A 26,212-nucleotide genomic window follows, 5' to 3' on the forward strand; every position below is an offset into this window, starting at 1 on the left:
ACATGCAGGAATGTAATGCATTAAAGACCTTTTATTTTCATGTTCAGACTAGGTTTGGGCCTCAATTAATTTTTATCTTTTTTTTTTTTTTTTTTTTTTTTTTTTTACTTTTATGAGACATGAATTGCTTCACCGTGTTTGTATCTCTGTAGAAAATGTTCAACTGGCTTTCACCCTTTGATGAAAGAATGTAAAATAAACAGTGATATGTGTTTTCATTTGATTGTTTTATGCTCCCATGGATGGAGAAAATGCACCTATCACATCTAGCACTAATGATAACAGAGCATATTATAACATATCAATTTAGCATTTTCAAGAAAAATAGAGGAATTAGTAATATAATTTACATTCCCACAAATTTACTCATTAATTTCTGTAATCCACCTAACATTTTTTGAGTACCTACTATGTTGTACTTGTGCTGAGTGATGAAAAATGGAAAAAAGAACTTAATATTACAGTATGATATAGGGTACGCACAAAGAGTGGGGCTGACACAAAGAGACGGGCTATCAGTCCCTCTGGGAGATCTTATAATGTCTTGACAGATAAGGAAAAGAGTTGAGCTGCCACTTACAGAATGAACGAGAGTTCTCTAGCTAAACATGGAACAAAAATAATTTCCTAGCAGGAAGTTCATGTACTAAGGTGCACAGCATAGTGGTTAGACAAAATAGTACTAAAAAAATCTCCTTTGTTGGGTAATAACCATAATTCTACAACAAGGCAAAGAAATGGAGAGGAAAAAAGAAATTGGCACGTTTTGACCAAGTGAAGTGGTGACAAATGACCACCTTCTCACCACATAGGAACGCGAGACAAAATGTCACACACACACACACACACACACACGCACACTCATTAGAGGAACTCAAAAGCTGGGGGGGAAATCCTCTAAATCTGGAAAAGAAAAAAAATCTCAAAAACTAGAATGCTTTTCTCTCCCTAGGGAACAAGAGGAACTGATTCTATGGCTATTCCTACCCTCTGTCAGCCTCCACTGCCCCACCAACCATGCACATACACCTGGTATGTGGGGGCTGGAGCTTAACATATATTCAGGCATATTAGATACAGTCATAAAACTGGAATCCCAAAAGGGCATCATTGTCCACGAAATGCGAAATCACAAAAACCAATCTAAATCTCTTTGAACATCAGCTCAAGAAAACAAGAAAGAAGCACACAACAGCTGCTCTAGGTTGGAGGGAAAGGGAGAAGAAAAATTGATCTGATCAAACATTATAATCAGTACTTAGAAGTTAATTTCTAAGGGTAAAATTCATAGAACAGAATTAGCATGGTAAACAATGTACTAGATTATACCATGCTAATAGACATGATTGTAAACATCGTGTTCATACATGATAGAATAATCTGCATGAGACCATAAAATGAGTATGTTTGCAATGATTATAGGAATAAAAGAAGACATAGAAAGCATAATGGAAACACTGAGGGACTTGGAAAAGAGATTTTAAAAATATAGCAATAGCCTTTTAGAAATGAGAAATACAGTGATTCAAATGAACAGTTTAAACAACTAATGTGAAAATTGGTAACATACATGATAAATCTAAAAAAATTACGCCAAATACAGCATATAAAATATTTAAAATTTATGAAGATTAAGATTAAGGTGGACAACAGTGTAAGTTATGTTTAACCCACATGTATTTAATATAATTGATGATTTATATCATCTTTATTTATATCATCTTTTTTTAAATGTCATCCTTCTGTTTTCTTTCTGTTATCTCTTTGCCATATAAACCTTTTCTTTTTGCTTTTATATTATTTATGATACCCGATTTTTAAAAAATTTCTTAAATTTTAGTTTTTCAGTGCAGCTCATTAATTTTATCTATTTATTTATTTTGTTAAGAACATGTAAATAGTACATTTTTATAAGCACTTGTATTTAAAAAAAAAAGTTTCCTTCTTTGGGTAATAACCATAATTCTACAACATCTTCCCTTCAAAACTTTGAAGGTTTTAGTACATTTTCCCCCCCGATATTTAGTGCTGCGAAGAATGAGACTGAGGCTAGACTGATTTTATTCCTTTTTAGTTAATCTGTTTCTCCTAAATGGATGTTTATAGAATTATGTTTTATTTAAACATACATTTTGATTTTCTATATTATGTCTAAATATGTTTTTTCATATATTTTGTCTCGTAACCATTTAGCACTTTCTAACTCAAGGTTTTAATCAACATCAGAAAATTAAGTTCAACTGTACCTTTGATTAATCCTTTTACGGTTGTTTTGATTTCTTCTTTGATGACACCTATAATTATTAGGTGATATCACTTCAAATGATTTCTTATCAGACCTTGGTCCCTCTTCATCTTAGCTTATCTTTGTATCTCATCCTGTTGTCCTTTCATCTTTTCCTAGTCAATTCTGATGGCTTTCTGTTTCTGGAAATTTTACTTACTTGATACTTCTAAACTTGCAAAATAGATTTCTATAATATTTTCCAGGTAATTATTCTTCTCATTATTCAGATTGCTGTGAAATATCAGGATAATGCTGTCTTTCTTTATTTGCTTTCTTTATTTGTGTAGTTTGTTTTTTGTTGTTTTTGTTCTTCTTTTAAAATCTTAGTATTGATAGTTTTGTTTTTGTTTTATTTCCTTAAGACACCAAGTAGAATTTTGGCTTTTTCTTATCCTTAAATGCATATTTATTTGTTTATCTACTTTTAGTTCAGTAGCCATTTGAATTTCTCAGGTTTGGAGAGCAGATCCATGTATAGAATAATTTCTAAACCAATTTTTAGTTGTCAGCCATCTCTGGACTGAGGTAACCTTCTCCGACCTGTGCTGACTGGATTTCCAGTGCTTGGAATCAACTGAGGGTATGAAAATGTGTATGCATTTCTATTAGGACTCTTATTGCCTCTACCTTTATCCTTATACTTGTGGAAATTTCATTTTTAAAAATGCCGTATGCTGCCTCCAGTTTCTCTCTACTTTCTGCTCTGTTGTTTATGAGGGTTGTGGAAATATAACAAAGGAGAGACAAAGGAACACTGATATGATCACTTCCAAAAACCGTTATCTGTATATTACAGAGATAAATTTATATTCTCATTGGCATATATAGACTATGGGATCAAGTAATAGGGGCACGCAAATTGTTACTTCTATCATCTTTTTGGCAAATGAAGCTGCTTTGTTTTAAGATGTAAAGTACATGTCAGTCACATATTACTTTTATTAATCCTTTACTATCCACCCTACAGACCGTAAAAAATACTAGCAACAGGCTACCAGTCAGAATCAATTTTTAGGGTTAAGTTCTTATCTTTAAAATACATACAGAGGATGACCAAAACATGTATACACATTTTAAGAAAGAAAAACTATATTAAAATTGTAATACTCGATATATATACCAATAACAAAAGATGATTACAAGTCACGTTTGATTTCTGCAATTACAAGAGGTGCTCAAAATGGTTACCATCAGCGTCCAGACACTTCTGATTACAGCGAACTACTGCTTGAGCAACGCCGACCAAAGTATCCAATTGTATACATTTCTTGGCACCTCCGGTGTATGTATGTGTATGTATGTGTGTGTGTGTATATATCTATATATATGTATATAGATATATATATATTTCTATATATATGTGGAGAGAGAGAGAGATGTATATGTATTTTAGAAGATATTTAAAAGATAATATCTTAATCTATTAGACTGATACATTTTATTTTTTTAAATTTATTGGGGTGACATTGGTTAGTTAAATTATATAGGTTTCAAGTGTACCTTTCTGTACTATTGCATTACATTTTAAACTGGAACCTCCAGGATATGTCTGGTTTGAAATCTTATTTTACCATGATATACAGGTACATGGGTTAACTAAGTTGCTACTTGGGGATATAATATATATATTATATACATATATATATATATTATATTATATCTCACAAGTAGCAGCACTATATATAACTGGATCATGTCTATATTTCTGTGTTCTCTCTCACTTAATCAAACACTAGGGAAAGGTTGATTTCTTCTCTCAGCCACAACCCAACGTTCCACTATTGCCAGCGTTCTAAATTACAAACAGTGCAAAAGAACAAGTGATCCACTTCTCAATCTCTAGCCTTATAGCCTCAAACTAAATAAATGATGGCTACACAGAGTCAGGATTAGAAATAGGACTGTATGAGTCCACACCAAGGTTGTACCCCTTGGTAGGTATCGGTGGTTGTACAAGTTGTCAATTTCAGTGAATTTCAGTCTTCTCACTGATTAAATGAAGATGGGGTGGTAGGGAGACTGGACGAGATTATATACATAAGGAAGCTGGTATATAGTAGCTTCACAACTAACAGTAGTTATTTCAATTAAGTTGTTTTTCCCTCTTCTGGTTTTTCAAAGAAAAAAACGTTCCCTTTAGAATCAGAGGATAGAAGAATTCCCTTTTACTTTTTTCATTAGGAAAATAAAATAAGTATTAAATGAAAGGTCAGGAATTAAGATCAGGATTACTATTATTTGGTGTACCCCATTTGTCATTAGCATTTCATTTCTGGATGGCAATTCAATATATATGTATATATATATATATATATATATATATATATATATATATATGTTTGTTTTATTGGTGGGGATTTTGTTTAATTATAAACATTAGAAGAGGAAGGAATCTACCTATATGGAAAATATAGACTCAAATTTAATTTGTTTGGGAAAAGATAAGGTTAATCTTTTTCCTACATTAACAGAACACTCTTAAATATAGCAATTAAAATCACAATACCACATCTTTGTAATTAATCATACCATAAATTCTTTGAAAACAAGGATTAATTTTGCTTCTTTTGTATCAATTTTATTACAAAGCATACTTTTGGACCTATTATAGCAAAAATCATTACCTTTTGTGGATCTGCAATATTTTATTTTGATATTAAAATATTTCACAATACTTTAATATTGATATTTAAGTACAAGACGTCTGATTACATTTTTTAATCATTTAAGTTTCTTTGTATACCATCAATTCATTTAGAGGTATTAGGGTCTAACTCACCGGTTGAGGTATAAAGGTACAATCCTATTTGCTGTGACACTAGCTGTTCTTTTATGATCTATCTCAGACCCCAGATTCTTTTTATCCAGGTGAGGAGAACAAGGTAGGAATACAGTGACTGGCTTCTGGAAAGGATGTGTTGATGGGTGCTGAACATGAACCAAAGGGCTGGTGGATAGTACGGAGTAGGAAGTATCTAGCTGTGTTTTTAAATATGCCACCAGAGATGGGTCAACAGGTAGGACCTAAACAAAGAAAAAAGATACATATTCCTTTATTTTAATAGTGAAAGAGGCCAAGTATTAGCACATTTCTAAACAAATTTACTGAAAATTTGATAGAACATAGTTTTAATACATTTCCCTATACACATTGTTGGCTGGAATCAACACTGCATTAATTTATAAAAGAGCACAGCATTTGGTCGCTTGTTACAAAGTCCTTCTGAAATCTAGGTTCCCTATCCTTTGTTATAAATAACTGAGAAACACTCTTAATTATAGGCAACAAAATGACCTAGGAAACAAAATAGACGTTTTGCATAATTCTAATTAGAACTATTGTTATATCAAGTGATCTTTAGAAATTAGAAAAACAAGACTATATTACTTAAGTGCTTCCTCTCACATAAGAATGGATAATAATAATAAAAAAAAAGCTAGCATAATTCCTAAGTTTCAAAGTTTCTGAAAAATATTTATAAAATTTAATTATTCATTATATGTTTTCCCAACTTTCCTTCTTTGCTTACCATTTAAAGTAACAACTAGGAGAAACACGAGAGAGCACAGGCGCGAGTTGAGGCTGGAAGGATGGGGTTTGTTGAGGAAATATATCTTCTAAAACGTACATTGATACATCATTATATACCTTTCAAATAGTGTTTGTATATATTAAATTCTTTTAAAACAAATCCTTCCCATAAAGGGCTATTCTATAAACAAATATAACCAAATACTCAAAAGTATAAATATTTTAATACATTAGCCTCTTTTTGCCATCCTCTCAGATGGAAATCTTGAATCATCTGAACGTCCAATGCTTGGCATCAATTCTATCATAGATACTCAACATATGTTTTTGTTAATAAATATCATAAACAAAACAACACAAAACTTAGCTAGGAAACCTTTCAAATAAAGCAGAAACTTACATTAAAGGAGACTCAATATGCTCCAAATCTTCACTTTTTCACTGATAATTCTGTATGTTAGGTTGTTAAAAGTATAAGAAAGTAATTTGTTTATTATTGTATTAAATATTTGTATCTTCTTCATCTTTTAGGACCATATGTGATGACTCACAAAATTTATAAGGGACTCACCAGGTTTTCACACTTACCTTTAATTGTACAAGCACTGGTGAGCTGAAAACTCCTGGAGGGTAATTTAAGGATATTCGAGAATCCATGCTTGGCTTCAGAGCAAGGCCTTTCTTTGTTACTGTGAAGGACTCTTTCTTTAAACAAGACACAACAGAAAAGATCCCCAACTTGTAAACTTTCACTTCAGCACAGGTCCCCTGTGTGGATGGAAAGATATTCAAACAAGGATATTAATACACTCTTCTGGAAGTATATACTGTACATACTTGTGGCTGTGAAAAAAAAAAATCTGTGTGCCATCCCTGGAATCTCCCACAACTGAGAATGAGTCCATTAACCCCAAATGGATGTTCCTTTCATGAGATGAAGTAGAAGCAGGTAATTAGGAGTTTCTCAATTTTGGACTACATGACAGAAAAGAGAGAAATCTATTTAGCTTTGAATTTAAGTGGAATTCCCAAAAAGACAATGTATGTGTATAACAGGCAATTACATTCAGTGTTTTTAACAATTAACAAATATTAATGACTTCTGGAACCCTATCGTCCTTTAAACATTACTCTTTATCCAGAAGATTCAACACTGTTTTAGGAATTCCGAAGACTGACATTTCATCATTTGGGTAGTTTATGTAAATGCTATCGCACCTGACTGTCAGCTAATTCTTCCTTCTGACAATTCACAATCACTTAGTAAAGTCATTGTCTCTATTTCTCTCCTCCATGCCTTGGGAGCAGTTGACTACAAAGAGACACCTTTGTGTTTCTTTTTTATAGAATGACATTTAAATTTGTAATGCATATATGCAGGCACATATCCAAGCTTTTTTTATTACACAAAAAGGAACTGAGTACATAAATGAAAATAAAATTATCTACTCATATAATCACCAAAGCTTAAAATGAGAAGGGAGATTTAGAAGTAATTTGATCTATGCATGCTTTCCGGAACAGCAGCTGGGCTCCGCCCTGGCATGAGTGGATAATCATGCAGACACACACACAAACATTTCAGGGACAAGCACAATGCAAAATAATCTCTCATTTGAAAACTGACTGATGAAAAGATTTCACAATATCACTGCATGAATCTGTCACTGGGAAATTCAGGGCATGATGAGTGTTCTTAATTGGCTAGAGGGAAAATAGTGAGAGGTAAGAAAGGAACGTCTTCTGGGAACCTGTAGTAGTTGCCCCGCACTTCCAGCACTTTTGGCAGATGCTTCTGAACTAGAAGGTTTTTTAAGCAGGGCAGTGTCATGAACAGAGCTCTGATGGTGGTTTATCTGACTCCAGAATTACAATTCTTAAATGTCGTATGAACCACATAAAAATTTGGAAGGAATCCAGCATTTAAATTTTCTTGAGCTAAGTAAAAATAGGGATAACTACCATTAGAATATAAAGAGAAAAGTATATGCTTTTAGTTTTTTCTAGTAAATGGATGGTTCTCTCTTTTTGGTTGTTTTGTTTTCTGTTTTTGTTTGTTTTTGCTTTGATTATCTTGTGTATCCATTTTGTGAGAAGCACATGTGCTAAGAGCAGTGTTTGCCTTTATGACAGTCACACAGACTTGCCAAGATTAAAAAGCCCCAATCAACGGCTGTTATACTTACAGGCTTCCTAGACTAAATAGAAAATATATTAGTTGCATGACTTGGAGTAAATAATTAGAACAGCCTTAGCTTTCATATTCAACTGTATAACTTTATTTGTAACTCAGAAAAGACCCAAACCAGAACAGGAAGAGATGTATTGTACAGAATTTCTTGTAAGCATGGACATTTTTTACATTTATTCCCTGTCCTCCTCTTCAAATAATGACAACTTACATAAAGTTGACAAGACAAATAGTTCAGTTATTTCAAAATAATTTCAGTGGCTTACAGAAGAACCTTAAAACTTAATCCCCATCAACTCTATGCTAAGTTTAATAATTGTGTATATTCTCTCTTCCAAACATATGAATTTGTGACCATAGAGGACCTCAGAGTTATTACAATAAAGTCTACCGTGAAAAATAATTTATTAGCTCCTCACATGTGTTTTTAGGCTTTCTTCTACCTTCTTAAAGATTGAGTCATACCAAGGTTACATAATTTACCCAGGTTCCCATAGCAAGAAAGTACAGGAACCAGATTTCAAACCCAGCCAGTCTTCCTTTATAACGCACATCCTAACGACTACGTATACTGTCTTCCATATGCAGGTTAAACACAATTTGTAGCCTTAATAACTACCTTAAGCTTTACACACACAGACATATACACACACACAAACACACAGTTATGTAATTGTTTGTTTTTAACGTATGTTCTCTACCCAAGAATGATAAAAATTAAGGCTCTTATCAGATGTGGATTCTAATATTCTTAAATTTAGGTCCATCACAATAGAAATGTTAGTATAAAGCTAGTCTAAGATGTGCAGCTAATTAAACCATGACAGTGGATTTGTTTCCCAGGTGAAAATATGGCATTTGCTGGGACCTACACCCAAGTTCTCCATCCCTAACTTTGGCCAATAATTTCTGTTCTTTGATCTTTGTGGATGGCAATAAAGTGTTGAATGCACTGGCATAAATCTATCAACCTTCCATTCCCTACACTACAATCTGGTAGTCTAAGTAATATTTAGAAGAGGAGTCAAACAGCAAACGTAGATGTAGCCAATGATGTACCAACCTTGTAACTTCCTCTCATTCCTTCCAGTGAACTTGGGGTTAGGTAACTTGACTGAAGGTTGATGTCAGACACTTTCACCATGATGTCTCTGTAATTTCCCCTGTAACGTGCAGTAAATGGAATGGCAATGCATATTGGAAATGGAATTCTCTTTTCCATATTGGAGCACTCTACAGTGATGACATTGCTGACCAACTCTTCATATTCACTCACTATGAAAGAACTCATGCTGTTAATTATTCGGCATTCTAGGTGTTGTAGAACGTGTGGTGGTGCCGTGATATAACCACACACCTGGGGGCCAGTATCATCACTTAGCACATCAAGATACCTGCAAGGGAAAAAAAGGATGTCATTTTTACAGTTATTTTATTTATGTATCATATAGCTAAATATATAAGAACCTAAGCTCTAGGGTCACATAGACTTCGTGTGAATCCCAGTTCTCCCTCTTACTGACTCTGCGACGTTGGGCTATATCTTCAACCTCTCTGTGCCTCAGTTTCTTCAACTATAACATGGAGATAAAAATAATAACCAATCTCATGAGAAGGAAATGAATTATTATATGTTAAGTAATTTAAAATCTGCCTGGAACATCATGGGTGTTACATATTAGGTATTATTATTAATATTGTTATTACCAGTATTATTTAAGTAGTTGATTCATTCCTCAGTTTTGTTCACTTCACAATATTAACCTGAAGATTGCTGATAAATCAAGTATTAATGCCTGACTAGTTTCTTAAGTTTTGAGAAGAGTAAATATATATTTGGTATTGGAATTGTCTAAACACATTAGATCAAATGATGATGTTTAGGTCATCATTTAGAAAAACTGAGAAAGGTACAAAAGTACTGTGAACTTACGACTAATCAAGGTAATTAGAAACAAAATATTTACAATTCTCAAAGAATCAATCCAAAAGATTGTTTTGACCATTTATGTTACTCTTGCTTTTTACAATCTTATAGATTGAATTCAAATTTTAAATCAGTCACTTGCTATTTGTTTGACCTTAAACATCAATGATTAACATTGAAATTGCTAATATTTTAGCTCTTTCTATGGATCAGGTTTTATGCTATACATTATTTCATTTAATCCTCACACTATGGGGTCAGGCAGTTATTTCATCACCATTTTACAGATAAGGAAACTTAGATTTAAAAAATTTAATTTGCTGAAAGTTAATTAAACTTTCTTAATGGTAAGTTGGAAGTATCAATAATTGAATCCATCTACCTTTTAACACAAAGCCCAGACATTATAATATAATATCATACTTTCTCAAATCATTCTAAAGCCCTCGTTTCTTTATCCATTACATGCTGAAACTTATATCTAATACACAATAGAGTGACGGTTGAATGAGATAAAATATTTAAATTTCTTATAAAATGTGTTAGCATAAAGTGAGTGCTCAATATCTGTTAGCTCTTTACAGTAAAAATACCAGCTTGAGTTTCCCCTCTTCTTACTACTGCTCATTTAATACCAGTGAAATGACTGAAATATAGACAATGACAGAGAGAAATAAGATCTATATAAAACACAGCATTAATACTCAGTTTTAGAATAATCAGATTTTAACTAGTTTTCAATTATTAGTAACTTGAATTTTATAGTGCACTTTAATATGGAAATCTAAAAAAATGTAGATGTATTTATTTATATTTACAATTCTGAACTCATAAATTTAGAAGGAATAGAAAATTACCCAGCCCAATGGTCTGTGTGAGTATTCTCTGATGATGGTGATTATGGTAATTTAGAAAATGAGAAACATTGGTTTAGTAGAGGATACAGTGACCCAACCTTTCAGAATGACTAGAAGAATGAATGACTTGACTTCTGAAGAATGACTCTTCTTCTATGCCTTGGAACCAGCCCGACACTCTCTGGGAAAAGACTGACCAATGAAGTAGGGTGAGGAGACCTGTAAATGCTTTCATTTCCCGCTAACCCTGAGCAAATACATCAGATCCAGCCACTGAAAAAGTCACGTGAGTTTATTCTAGTTTTGTTTCCTTCTGAGTCTGGGCACACTGGGACAATTACACCAGAAAAGATAGGCTTTTATTTTTTTTTCAAAAAGTTATTCAGGGAGGAATCACAACAGATTCTGGGCTAGGTTTTGTTTATGACACTCATGTTTTATGTGGCATGATGGCCTCCTAGCCTGAGGGATTACACTGAATAGTCATCTTCTTAAATATGCAAGCCAAGCACAATTGGTTTGGAGGCCACAAAGAGGAAACCAGTAACTCAGAAACACCTAAAGGAGGTGTGAGAGGGCGTGGCTCAGCAATGACTTATTAGCTGCAGCTTTGAGTCATTTCTGAATATGAGAATCTGATGCATTAATATGTTTCTCAAATGAAATGAACAACCACATACTGACTGTTTTAATAGTTGTTTTGCAGGAGCAGTAATTTCTTTGAATCCAGAGGTTCAAAGTTCATAGTACTTTCGCACCTTTCTCAGTTTTTCTAAATGATGAACTAAACACCATCCTTTGATCTAAAGTGTTTAGACAATTCCAATACCAAATATATATATGTACTCTCCTCAAAACTTAAGAGAAACTATTCAGGTTTTAATACTTGGTTTATCCGCAATCTTCAGGTTAATATTGTGAATTGAACAAAACTGAGGAATGAATCAACTACTTAAATAATAATGGTAATAAAAATATTGACTGTATTCGTAGGACACCTACAGAATTCATTAGATTTTTCAGACCTTTAGGGATCTCCCAGTTAAACTAGCTCAACCTCTTTGTTTCATAGATGAGATAACTAAGGTCAAAGTGAGCCGAATGACTTGCCTGCCATCAAAGACTCATTTGTGGTGTTGTCCTGAAATGGCATAGTACATCTGAAAAAGCATCACACATCATGGCAGAGAGGGGAGAAGTGAGGGTTGGTGATATGTGGGAGATGGTGGGAGGTGGAGAAAGTGAGGGTGGTTGGCGGTGAAATAAATTAACGTACTAACATTTAGCAGAATGTAAACATCTGCAAAGTGGCATGGTGCTAGGACCTTTACATGACTTTCTCGTTTGGCCTTACCAAGTAATCCCAGGAAGTATAAAATGAAAAAACAGTGATTTTAAAGTGTCCCCGTTCTGGACAATTATACATTTTAACTGCTTTCTCATATAGTCAATTCCTTCCTACTTTAAAGAAACATTTAATATGTTTGTTTCCTAAAGCTATAGGAAACAAACAGTATTAGTAATAGCAGCCCTATAAATTCTTATGGGAGTAATTTAAACTGAATTATTGATTTACAATATCTTTTGGAGATATGAAATGGAAATATAAAACAACTTTATTCATGTATAAATATTATGTACACTAACTACAGAAACACACATATAAATAGGCATGTATAAGTATCTCTCACATTGCGTTTACTTACTCCTTTTCCATTATGTTCTCTTTTGGCTTTAGACTCTCTGAATCATTGGGAAGAAGACTATTCACATATTTATTCGCGATGTCACATGTTACTGAGGATGTGGTAATCTCTTCTCTTTGGTTTTCTGAAGTCTCTTGAATTTCTCTCTCTGTTGTCTGGATTATGTCATGCATCTCTTCCCTGTTGCCATTTATGTTCTCAACACTCACGTGCTCTATTTGTTTATCATCTCCATTTTCTGCATTATTTAGGAGCATTTTGTCCTGTGACTCTTCTTGCCCTGTTACAGTACCACTCAATGCTGTATTGTTTTCTTTTTCCACTAATTCCAAACTCATATGTGTTTTATCTTTCTTTAAATGGACCTGGTTTGTGTAATGACTTTCCTCTGCATTTGTGGGAGAAGCAGTAGCTGTTTCTATGACACTTTGTTCCCTTCTTGCAGCACTGTCTGTTGCTTTGGTATCTTGAATAGCAGACATTGTCCTCAGTGGAGTACATTCATCATGCGTGCTGCATAAATTACACATCTTCTTTTCTTCTTTTTTTAGAAGTATAGCAGTGCTCCCCAAATATTCATTTATTTTCATGAGGCAGTCTATGAAAGAAACGATTTCTACACATACAGACACATAGAAAGAATAAATACAAAATTAAACCAAATCATCTTTCTCTGCTGACATGTAATGAGGTGTGGCAAGATGCTCTTAGAAGCTTAGAAAGATTCTTACTGGGCATTTAAGCACCTGTCCCGCCTGAAGAAGAAGTCATTTATACAACTGCCATTCTTTTAACACATCTAGGAATAGGGGACAAATTGCTCTTTAATATATTAAAAAAGAGTAAATATAATCCCTCTTGCTTGTGAAAATTGTTTGAATATTTGAAGACAGACATTACGACATCCCCATAAGACTGTTCAGTTGATGTCAACATCTCCCTCAGCCATTTCTCGTTTGGTACAACTTTGAGAATTGTTCTTTCTCCTTTGAATATACTGTAGTTTATCAATTATCCATTATAATTATTTGCCTAAAATTTAGCAAAACACTCCAGATGAGACTTGGATAGAGACATACCACAGCTCCGTTATTTCTGCTGCTGTGGACGATATTTTGAGTAGTTTGTGTGCTGTTATGAGAATTGGGTTAGGTTTACACTATTCCTCCTGTTGAGCTTGTGATCGTTGCGAATTGTCAAAGTAGTCTTTCAAAGAATAGCTCTAATTATACTGGTGCTCTGATTAGAAACTGCAGTGGCTACTCAAGGACTACAAAACCAAGTCCAGCCTCTTTACTCTGGTGTAAATTCTCCCCGTGATCTGATCTGATATAATCTCTCACTCCACCCCCATTCTTACTGTTCTCCTGTTTGTTCCTTTCTCCTCAGCACAGCTGGGATTACCTGATGGTTTCCTGCAGGCTTAGCAACTCTCCAATCTTTATAATTCAATTCTAAACTATGGAAGATGAAACTTAAGGCCCCATGACTCTGTGTTTTTAGAACAGTCACTAAATTATTTTTTGCACTAGTCTGGACTTATCTCTGGTTTCGAGTTCTGACAACTTTCTTTTTTTGTCTTGTACCTGAGGCCCTGTCTTTATTTTGAACTTCTGTTCTGGTAGCTGAATCCATATCATTTTTCTATGAATAGATATCCTATGAATAACTAGTTTTCTATGAATAACTATTCATAGAAAATGATGTGTTGTCTAGGGCCACATTTAATTCTCTGCAGAGACTAGAATTTTGGCTCTGAGCTCCAGCTGATGGTCTCTGGGTCATTCTGCCTTTGGACAGATTTCTATCTGCCCTCTAGACTGAATTTCTCAACATTATCTGCCCTGGATTCCTGATTGATGAGACCTGCCCACTTGCCTTGACACTATATTATTTAGAATTGGATTTCAAGATGCCACCCATTGTTTTATCTAGAGTAATTGTTGTTGTCTGAGCTCATATTCATCAGATACCACATTCTTCCTGCCGAACTGTACTTCTCTGCATCCAAAACTGGGCCTATTCTCAAGAACCTGAAATTCGTAGTGTGTGTGTGGAGGGTGGGGGTCCAATTTCACATCCCATCTCACCCTAGTCTTTCCAGTGTTTTTGCAACTAATAGGTTCAAACTCAAATGAGTCTAAAAATAGAATATCATATTCCAACATAAAGACACTGCTTGTTCTGCCTCCAAGTAGGCCTACATTTTCTCCAAGTTTTGGATCCTTCCAAAAATATCTCTGCCTAGAATGCTCTTTCAAATTTCCCAATTTCTGGCTCATACCTCCAATTCACTCCTTAAGCTTCAGTTTAAATACCACATTTATTCTAGCAAAACTCCCCAATCTCCACTCTAAAAATGGGCTCATGCCTGCTTCTGAAGACTTAACATACTTTATTTGGATGTTTCTAATGCAACTGGCCTCAAAGTTCCTTGCATTATTGTGTGTTTACCTTACCTTATTTCCCCTATTATATTGTTAGTCCGTGGTGCACAGAGACTCTATCTTAGCCTTCTTTGTATGCTTCTAACCCCTCTTAAAGTGGCTACCCGATCAATATTTTTTAGAGGAAGAATAAATAAAATACTTGCCTTGTGTCCAAGTGCATTGATTCTCCTTGTCGAGCAGTCCATACAGCTGTTGACAGGTGGCGTGCAGGGTCCCTGCAGTATGCTCCAAGAGTTGACAAAGGGCCCCACTGAGCCCTTGACCCAGAAAGACCACTGTGGCTATCCAAGTGGCCCCACCAGCTCCTTGACAATGGTCAGCGCCCAGGAGTGCCTGCTTTAGCATCAGGTTTTGTCTCCAAATCTGCTTCAGCATTTGGCCTAGTTTACCTGAGCCCATGTCTTCTGGATCCATTTTATACTGTAAGAGTCGAATGCTTCTTTCCTGCCAGCAAAGCCTAAAAGTTTAGCAAATTCAAACTTGGCGATAGTTATTTCTCCTAACATCTAGGAGAGGATCCAATTCAGCTAGCCAAGTACTTTTCTACAACATAATAGTTTATTCAGCTTCTTGTTGACCAGTGAAAAGTTACTAGGTGACCAAAGGAGGGGCGTTCCTGCACCCTGGGTGCCATTGTGTACTGAATAGATTAATCACAGGGATAGAGCTAGTTCACACAATCCCATTCTCCATGTAAATTTTGCTCATTCAATATACTATGGAAACCCCATATGCTTTTCAAGTTTCAAGGCAACAAAGTACCGATTCCGTAGTAAGATGAGTTTATTAATCAAAGGTAAATTGTTTGAACAATGCTGTGAATAAGATTTTTATGTAATACTTAAAAATATATATGAATGCAATAATTTGATGTCTGAATTGCATCAAAATAATCTGGGATTGTGGGAGTGGTCTATAGCTGAAATAAAATTGGCTGTCAGTTAATAATTGTTGAACCTGGGTATGGTTACATGTGAGATCTTCACAATTCTCTCTAGTTAGCACACATTTATATATTTTTTAATAATAAAGCATTTAAAAATATTCCTTTGCTGGGGCACAGTCTATTATCATTGGTTAGGTAAGTGTGATTAGTACCTTCTTCCTATATGGCACATCTGCAGTGAGATTGAGATGGGTACATGGACTATTTACTCTTTGATAATTTCTCTCTAATTGGATAAAATGTCCCTTCACTAAAAGAAAGCAAACCTGAAAAGTGGCTTTCTCTGCTCTAACAAGGATTCTTCGCCATGTATAATTAAAATGTAGATACAGCAAGTTCTCACACAGTTGGCACATTATACATGAGGCCATTGCAATACAAGGCTTGATATTGGGGGACCCTGTGGCTGTGAAGAGGAACTCAGAACAGCCTGCTTCCTCTTCTCCAATACCCCTCTTCTAATAAGGAAGAACACAGAGCCAGAGGGCAGTGCATTCCAGACAGGCTCATGTTCTCTCAGGGTTACTGGAACAAAATGAAAGCTTTTCAAAGGGGAGCCAGAATGCTTCCCTGCCACAGGCATCACTTTATCTCATCTTAAGCACTGGGGTTCTTAGTGCTCCTGACACCTGCGAGACGAAACGGGGAAACACAAGCTAGTGAATACAGAATAAAGAACAAATGCCACAGGCCTAAATACTGTTCAAGCTGCTTGTGGTCTGAAGAATCTGAAAGAAAAGGAAAGGTGCAGTGGTGGCGAGGGTAGGGCTGAGAGTCGGGGCGCATTCTCTAGGAGAAATCTTATTTTTCAGGGAGTTCTCTGTTCACTGAAAGGGCAATCTTTTTGGAGATGCGAATCCATATCACATCCTAAAACACATTTTTTTGACACCTTTCACCCTCTTCTCAATACTAAGGACTTTCTAGTTCAATTTTATTTTATATTTTTCTTTAACTCCTGAAATATATGTGTAATTCTCAATAATAATGTAGACGTGGCCTTAATTCAATGCCAATCCTGAAAAGTTTCTATAGCATTTACTGCTTGGAATAAGAGCTGTTTAGGACTTTAGAGAGGCAGACACATGACCAAATTATTAAAATACAGCTTAGACTGTGTTGAAAACTAGAACAGAAATAAGAATAAACAATATCAGCAAAGCTCTGAGGAGGAAAAATTTCATTCTGATTAGAGGTTTAGGAGAGGTTTGAACTAGGAGCTAAAAGATGATCAGGATTTGAGCAGGCTAGACAATGAAGGGAAGAAACAGTCCAGCATAGGAAATAGTATGATCAAAGGCACGGAGGCACGAAATGACGCAGTGTGGTCAAAATGGGGAAGTATGGCTTTAGAGGACGGTTCAGTTAATGAGTCAGAGAAGTGGCAAGAGAAGAGTCTCATAATTATGGAGAGTCAGGAGAAGTTGGAATTTTGTTTTGCAGACAAAAAAAGAGAAAGTAAATAGTTTGGGGCCAAGTTAAAATATGCCATGCCCAATCTGTGCTGGAGGGATGCAGATGGGTTATATGGTAGAGACACATGAGATAAGAGCAGTGACAGTGCAGGCAAAGGAAAGGTATCCTTTGAGAGGGGATTTGAAGTAGACTGAATAGAGCCTGCTAAATCATCAGCTGGAGGGAGAGGAATAGAAAGCATTGAAAATCCTTCCACTTGTTTATTTCAGAAATATTTATTGGCCACTGGTACAAGAACTGTGCTCGGTGGTAGAATATGACTAAAAGTTTTAGTTTAGGTGATTGAACAGATGGTAAAACAATTAATTAAGAAATTTATGAAAAACATTAGGCTGAATAAGTAGATAATTTTATTAATTTTGAAGTTGTTGAATTTGAGATAGCTCAGGATGGTGTTTTGAAATGTGTTAGACATTTAGAAGAAAGGTCAGAATAACATTGGCATATTTCAATATCATCAGTAAGTCGGTGGTGAATGATTTCCTGGAAGTAGGAGAGATGAATGGAGAATGTACACTCTTTACATTTTAAGTATTGGATAAAACTGTTAGTGAAATGCTAAATCACTGGGCAATACACGGTTTTGTTTTTGTTTTTTTGTTTTGTTTTGTTTTTCCTTCTAGATATGTGGGAAAATTCTTTCTCAAGCCAGGGAAAAAAAACCTGAAACATTTCTCTTAGCCTCATTGACATTTGCTCTCCTCAAGTCTGAACTTGTTCTTTATCTGGCTCCCAAGAACATGTAATAATAATGGCAAAGTGAGACCTATCACAAGCCACAGTGCATTTACTTGTTAAAACAAGCATATGCATGTCCCTGCATCTTGTTTTCAATTAACTGATGTCACTAACCACAGAAAGAACCAGCATTTGCAGTTAAGGTTTGTGACACCCACAGAAGTTCACTGCAAAAATTCATCTTGGTGGGTTTAGCATTTGAATAGCATCTTCATCATGGCTGCTAGTTATTACAACTAGCAATACTTTCCTTTACCTTCTGCTCTTTTACTTCTTTACTGAGCTTCCACCGACATTAAGGGAATTGGCATGCAGTCTTGAATCCACACAATACACTATGTGGTTGAAAAGACAACAGTTCTTCACATTAAAAGTCACAAAATGAATAGAGAGAAAATTCAAGTAAGTAGGATAGTCACTTATTTAACCTGAAGAAATAAAACTCTGCAATAGACTGGACAATATACTGATGTTAGACAGGAGGTGAGGACAGTTTACAGTTTGGAAGTGTAGTAAAGTGTGCTATTTTCCATGGAATTCATGGTAAGGAGTGATGGATGTCAGATGTGATCAAAAAACATACGGATAAGTATGCTTGAGGGACTATGAGTCAATGTTTGTTTTGTTATCTGATTTTGTTATTTTCTCTGTGTTCCTGTGGTTGCCTACATCAGAGATTTGGGTACAGTCAGCTCAGTCAAATTTTGCACCATTGGAAAACTCTTATTGAATACCTGTTCACCTTTTATCTGTTTAGAATAACTGGATGATGAGTGGAAGAAGAAAAAGTAGTTGTTTTGTATGTGTTTTCCCCAATAATTTATTATACTGAAGAAGTACAAATTAAATATCAGAACTCTCGATGTGTTTCTCAATTTTAAAATGTTTTTAAAGAGCAAGTGGTAAAAATCAAAGCTAGAACTTCAAAAATCAAACCTCCTTAAACAGTGTAGTTTAGATACATATTCTATTTCTGCTTCCTCCTGAAATGCCATGGAAAAGGATAGAACAATATGTAAACCCCAAAGGACAGAGAGAATAAATGATATGGTGACAGACAAAAGATGTCAGCAATCATTTGGGAGACCGAAAGTAGATGGAAAACTGTAAATGATTTAATCAAACTAAGAAAGTAGGTAGAAAATAGACCAATTCTTGCTATAGAATTTCAGAAGGTACCAAAAATTAGAGACATCTAGTATCACTGAAAGTGAAAATAAAGTTCAGGTTGTTAGTAAGTTTTTGTTGAAACAGTTTTGGGAGCTGGTAGATTCCTATATCTTCCTCTCTGCCCCAAATAACCAGGCAACTGTCCCTTTCTCCCACCCATCAGAAGCTAGAGATTTTCTCTATGAAGAAAGTGTAAAAGAAAGGCACGTGGCCTGGGCTGAACAGAGAAATGGAAGGAGGTGACATGATCACAGAAAGGGTTAAGCGAAATTCACAATTTTAAATGGTGAGGTCCCATTCTATTTGTCTGTTTAGGTCCAAGAACAGAGTTCAACAAGCATAACCTCTCAGGCAGAAGATTAGAGGTTTCTTCTCTAGAGAAACCGGACACCGGCAGAGAAAACCCTATCAGTAGTGAGATGTTTAGTGTCCCTCCCCCAAAAGCTTGCCCTGCCCCTGCCAGATCATCGACAATGAAGCAACCTGTCATGAGCCTTATCTATTTACATGGAGCTTCCAAACCACGCCCCTAATACCTCACTTTTAAGTATAAAGTATCAGTCAAGGAGGGTAGGCATTGGAGGAAGCCTCTACTGTAATGCTAGAGAGGAAAGCAAACATGAATAAAGCACTTGGAAAAAAAATTAAGCCAACACAAGGAAGAAAAGAAAATATCAAATAAATCTATAATTAACATTCTTAGAGTCTGGGAGAAGAAGATCATGCACCTACAGAATAAGAAAAGATTTTCTGAAAAAGGAAGTATTCAGACAGTAAGAAAGAACTCACAGAAATGAAAATATGGTAACAGAAAGATTTTAAGTTTGTATATGGATATGAAGAAACAGTTAAGGAAATCTCCCAGAAAGTCAAACAAAAAGACAGGGAGACGATAGAGAAAAAAGGTTAAAAATACTAATGGTTTAATCCAGAAGGTCAATTAATATGAGTCCTAGAGAGAGAAGACAGAAGAAAAGACATTATCCAAGAAATAATATAAAAACATTTCCCAGAAAAGAGGACTTGAAATCCCAAATCGAAAGGGCCCAGAATAATACATGCAAAGAAAAAGAAATGTGTAATGGTCATATCATCATGAACATTCAAAACACCAAGGACAAAGATCCTAATAGCCTCCAAAGAGGGAAGCAAGGTCACCTTTAAATCAGAAGGTAATGGATTCTACAATACCAATACCTAGCAAAAAATAGAATTGTGACTTCAATATTCTGAGGGAAACATCTTTGTAGTTTAGAATTCTGGTTCCCCCAAACTACCATTAACTGCGGTAAGAGAAAAGGCATTTTCAGGTATGCAAATATATACATATATTTTTAAATTGCCTCCTGTGTATCTTTTCTTGGGAAGCTACTAAGAGATGTACTCTGACTAAATCAAAAGGGTAACACAAGGAAAAATGTCAGAAAAAACAGAAAATCCAGTAATGTAGAGAGGTAAATCAGATGCTTAAAATGAAGTTCCCGGGGCAAAGCAAAGCCATGGGCCTTGAGAGCTCTTGTCAAGACTGAAACAGTCATCTTAGTGCCCCGGAGGGCATCTACAAGGGGGAAAAAAAATGAAACTAAAGAACGAACTGATGTTTTAACCATTTTAAGAGAAGTTTTGTAATTCTGTCAGAGATTTGGGGGAAGAATTATTGATAACTGACCAAATGAAATAAAATGAGACAATTGATAAACACAATTCTTAAGGAAAGGACATAGAATCATAGTATACTGTATAGCCCTGCTATGAATAATATTTACATAGCTATAATAATAAAAATATCGATAATTACTTTAAAACTAGTGATATATGTACATTACCAGCATGGGTACAGGAGGCGTGCATGTGGAGAATGAATATAGGATAGATATGAAAGCAAAAGGCTTATTTCTATAGCAGGAAGTCAGATATTTAAAAATAAGTCAAATATTTAAAAATAAGGAGAAACTAATATTTAGGAATCTGGAGGTAACTACTAGAAGAAACTTCTGAAAAATTGCCTCTGGGGAAAGATGCAAGAGAGAGAAAAGTAACTCCTAACCTCTAGGAACTAGACCAGTAGCTCCTAGAGGCTATCAGCGAGGCCTTGGTGTTCTCCTGCTGAACATAAAGAATTTCACAGAACATCAATCTCAGACAAGGCCACTGTGTGACTATGATCGATCAAGGCAAAATGAAGGCCACTCTGTAATCATATCTAAACACAGGCAAGATACAAGCATTGTCCTAGCCACAAAATACCAAACGTCTCCATATTCTAGCTAATATGAGTGAGGGCTGCTTCTTACTAATTGCAACTTTAGCATCTTTTTAGTCTGCCCTTCCTACAGATACAATTTACTAAGATACCCAATCATAGAATTGTCCCCATTTTGGTGAAACAGAATCTAATCCAGAGCAGAAAACTTTCCCAAAATCATGCATCAAAAGTCCAATCCTATAAGTCTCTTTTAGTACTGTCTAACTGTGACACCCCATGGCTGTGAGTTTTCACTTACTGAAATGAGGGACAAGCAATTTTGGGAACGTAATCAATAATGTTGCAAAGATTTTGTAGGGTATCCAATGGACACTTGTCTCATTCGGGAGACCACCTCAGGGATGATGTAGATGCCTGATTACTGCACTGTACAGCTGAAGCTGAACAATAATGAATGTCAACTACAATTTTATATATATATAATTACAAGAAGTGGAATGCAGCATTAGGAATAGAGACAGTGGAAATGTAATGGCTGTGTGCGATGTCAGTGGGGTAGTAGATAGGGGAAGGGGGCTTATCACTGAGTAAGGGATATAAGTGATAAATATCTAACTATTACATTGTTTTGAACACCTGAAACTAAAAAAAAAAAAAAGAAAAAAAAGAAAAAAAAATAAGTGACAAGTCCTACCCGTTCCATTGCAAGTACATTCCTGGTGGTTTTTGGCTGGAGGGCATTGACAGGTACTTGGATCCTTGGCTTGGGAGGAGGGCAAAGAGCAAGTGCCTATCGCTTTTCTTCAGAGTTGTGCTATTTGATTCTTTAAAAACTACAGATGTGTGTTATTTTGATACCAACTGAAGGCACATATTAAAAAAGAATTATGGCCAAATGTTGTGTTAGCTACAAATCCCTTGGCGGTGATATTCAAATTGACATAACATATTCCCATCACAAGGATTATTTCAGAACAGCTAACACATACTCTATTAACTTTATAAAGAGCAATTTATCATTTGAAAATGCTTGGAATTCAGTGGCAAGTGTCCAAGAATGAACTTAAATTAAAAGCAGTCAAATAGGCTGGGCATGATCTTCAAAGAGAGGTGGATTAATTACCACCCAGTTATGGCCCAATATCAAATAATTCATCTGGAGCACAGAGGTCTAGATACAGCAGAAGGTCAACAAATGTCTGATGATTAAGATAAAAAATTAAATGAAATAAATAACCCACATGTTCTTTTAAGAAATAATCATACTGTTCTTCTAAAAGAGTAACTTAAAAAATTTCTTGCTATCACCAAATACTTGGGCAGGGTTCAAATTTCCAATTGTCTCATAAAAGTCACGAATGCCTTTCTTATTTCTTTTTTTTTTATACAAGTTTTAAAAATGAGGTTCTAAATAAGGTCCCACAGGCAACTAACTCCTAGTTAATGATTTTCATACAAATTAACACAACTGAAAAACTCATTTAAAAAATATATGCCAACAAAACTGGTGATGGAGCAGTTTAATTATAGATTTGAAACTTGTCTTTCATTTTTCATTTATGTGCTGATGAGAAGTGGAAGTCAAGGAGTTGATTCAGACTAAGTCCTCCGATTTGAAAAATATATAGCAGACATGTTTGCAGAGATAGTTTCATTCCTTTGTGTTTAAAAACATTCTTGAACCTTTACCGTTCAATTACAGTAAGTATTGGTTTTGAGTATTTTGTCATACCTCGGAGTTTAGTGTTGAAAGTTCTTATTGGCAAGTTCTGCAGTCACTCTGTAAAGAAAGTGGTTGTTCAGGGTGTTAGGAACGTATTGGAATTGAAAAGTAATTAAGGGTATTCCATTATTTGGTTAGCAAAAGCTCTTTTTTTTTTTTTAAAAGCATTAATGACCTCTGAAATTAAGATGTGTTTGGACTACAGCTTTGCAACCCTTCTCTGTTGAGTCATTATTGTGTTTGTAGAGATTATGCGTTGTTATACAGTCATGGGCCTATGATATGAAACCAATGACATACATTTTCATGTGAAATGAAAACCAGACAGTTTTCTTCTCTGCCAGACTTTCTGACGCATATTTTCAAATGGGGTTGTGCCAAGTGCATTGCCACAGCGTCCTGTATGATATCCCAGTATTTAGAATGTGTTCCTATACTTTCCTCACTGCTTGACTTTTACCAGGAATGATTAGAGATTTAGGGTATAGTTCTATCAAAGAGAAAGAAGAAAGAACTGAAAGAAGAAAAAGAGGTGTTTTGGGATTTTTTTGTATGGTTTATTTTTTTGTTTGTTTTTTGTTTTTTTCAAGGAGAAAAAGAAAGGGTCTGATATATTTTGACACTACATATTCCTCCAAGTTCACGTCCAAGTTCCCTCCTTTCCTCTGGGCAGACATAACTCCCGTGGAATTCTGTGCTATTCTAGATCTCACACCCACAGAATGCCCCTTCTACCTATACTCTATGACATCTCTTAGAAACTTTATGTCTAGACTTATCATACGAGGACTCATCTCTTTGAAAGCTGAATTGTCATCAGAAGTCTTATTCCTCACATTGCAAAAATAAATTTGCAAGAAACAAATTCTTCAGCATGAACTATACCCTCAGCATCACAGAAACTTTTTAAAAGTGGATAAAGGATGCTGAGGGACGCCCAGTTGGTGACTTTTCAGAAATAATTGAACATTTCCAACTAAATTTGAATGGGCTGAGACCACCTCAGGACCCCTCAATGTCATCATTACTAGGAAAACGATATTGTACACATTGACTCCTTAAGTGTCTTTGTTGCTCAGAAATAAACTTCACTATAAATAGAAAGTATTAAGTTCCTAAGAACTACAACTTTCTCCCTTCGTAGATCATTATTATCTTGATACATTTGATCTTTGGCTTATCAACTGCTGTCTTAAATTATTTATACCCACTATAGATATTAGTCATGTTCAGTATCAGGAAAAAAATACTATCCATCTTTCTTTTTTTGCTCGACTTTCCTTCTCATCACCGGGTTCAGGACCATCCTAGGACCTCAGCGAGTGGCAGTGGGTGGGAGGACGAGGCGTAGCTAGCCCTAGGCAAGCATTTTTATTATAAAAAGATCACTGGCATCTCCTTTCTGGCCCTGTTTGCCACCTGCCCCTCCTTTTCAGCATATCTTCCATGTTGCTCTTTCTCTCTTGCTGCCTTGAATCATCTGCCAAAAAAGTCACTTGGATAAACCCATTTGCACTAGAGTCTTGGCAGGTCTATGAGTTTCCTCACCAGTATTTCTTGAATTTTTAGAATGAGTCTGTAATGGGAAACTCAAAGTTTCTATGGGATGTCTTTCCAGGTATCTCTCAGTCTATGTGCTAGGTCTGCACAGTGAAATGATATCATTGGAAATATTTTTTCTTTCTATTATTTTGAGCACTGCCAGAAATGCATGATTTTTTTGCTGGTTTATTTCTTAATTCAGAATTGGCTATAAAATTTTAAGGAAAATTTATTTGCTTTTTCATTTTTTTAACTCTTTGTGATAAAAATGAGAACAAGAGTGAATTAATTTTTGTTCTCACAAAGAACTCAATCTTTGTTAGCACACAGATGATCCAAGATTGTTCCACTTTTTAAAAATGCTTTTACAGTTGCTGGTAGACCCAGATAACAGTGTAATCCCAGGTTCCCAAATTGAATTAAATCTGCTTTGGGTTATTTAGGTCACATACTGCATAAATGCCCTCTCTGTGTCATTTCTCTGTAAATAGTGAGTGTGCTTCAGTTTTTTTTTTTCTGTAATATACATTTATTTTTGGAGCTCATTAAACAGGTTAGAAAATTTAAATAGGTCTAGCCAGTAGACAGAAGCTAAACCTGAAGTTAGAAATACTCTCTGCGGTATTATCTAACATAAAATGAGGGTCGTTTTTAACTCTTGGCTGCTACCTACAAAGGAACTAAGAGCTATTTCAAAATCAGGTCTTAAATTCAGGTCCACACTTTAAAAAAACATATTGTTATTGCTTAAGAATATTAATTTTGTTTTAAAGCAAAAATTCTAAAATAATGAATGCTACGTATAAGCCATTTTGTTCAGGTGGGGGTGGGAGTAAGAAAACTGTAGTTTACATAGTATGGTTCAATTTGTCTTCCCCACCAACCCTCTCATACTCCCTTTTACGGCAAACACATGGTTGTAATCCCTACTTAATCTTAAATTAGTTTGTATTTTTCTAAACTCTAAGGTCACTCCTGGAAAATAAACTAGATACTTAGGGATTATTGATTTAATTGCATTTCAGTAAAGTTGCCCTATGAATTCATTTGATTACACAGGACAGAACAGTAAATCAGAGCCTCTAAATGAGAGTGGCTTCTTTATGTTTTGAAGGAGTTAATCCCCTAATGCCTTATTTATAGCCTGAGTGACTAATAGTACTAGGAGAAACAGGCCAGAATGTTCAATACCAGAGGATTCCCATATTTCAAATGTACAAAAGAAATAATGTAATCATTCATGGAAAAACTGATTCCTCTGTTTGGGAACTTTTGAAAACCATAATTTCATTCATTGAATCTTCAAAATTTTAATTATAGCTTAGAATAGTAAAAAGGAGCAGTTTCTAAGTGAAATAAATAAGTCAGACTGAGAAAGACAAATACCATATGATCTCACTCATATATGGAATCTAAAGAACAGAATAAACGAGCAAACAAAACAGAAATAGACTCAGAGAT

General features: G+C 35.1%; 1 protein-coding gene across 1 annotated transcript in view; it reads right to left on the minus strand.

Moving 5' to 3' along the window:
- DTHD1 (death domain containing 1) overlaps positions 1-15,487 on the minus strand; it is a 59,010-nt gene extending 43,523 nt beyond the window's left edge. The window contains exons 1-5 of the mRNA XM_033105312.1: positions 15,094-15,487; positions 12,501-13,116; positions 9,074-9,404; positions 6,408-6,587; positions 5,067-5,311 (exon numbers count right to left, since the gene is read on the minus strand). Of these exons, the coding sequence (XP_032961203.1) occupies positions 5,067-5,311; positions 6,408-6,587; positions 9,074-9,404; positions 12,501-13,116; positions 15,094-15,364 (1,643 nt within the window). The 5' untranslated portion in view covers positions 15,365-15,487. The remainder of the gene's footprint in view (positions 1-5,066; positions 5,312-6,407; positions 6,588-9,073; positions 9,405-12,500; positions 13,117-15,093) is intronic.
- Between the last annotated feature and the right edge of the window lie 10,725 nt (positions 15,488-26,212).

Source organism: Rhinolophus ferrumequinum, chromosome 5 (assembly GCF_004115265.2).
Source record: "Rhinolophus ferrumequinum isolate MPI-CBG mRhiFer1 chromosome 5, mRhiFer1_v1.p, whole genome shotgun sequence".
Lineage (NCBI taxonomy): Eukaryota > Metazoa > Chordata > Mammalia > Chiroptera > Rhinolophidae > Rhinolophus > Rhinolophus ferrumequinum.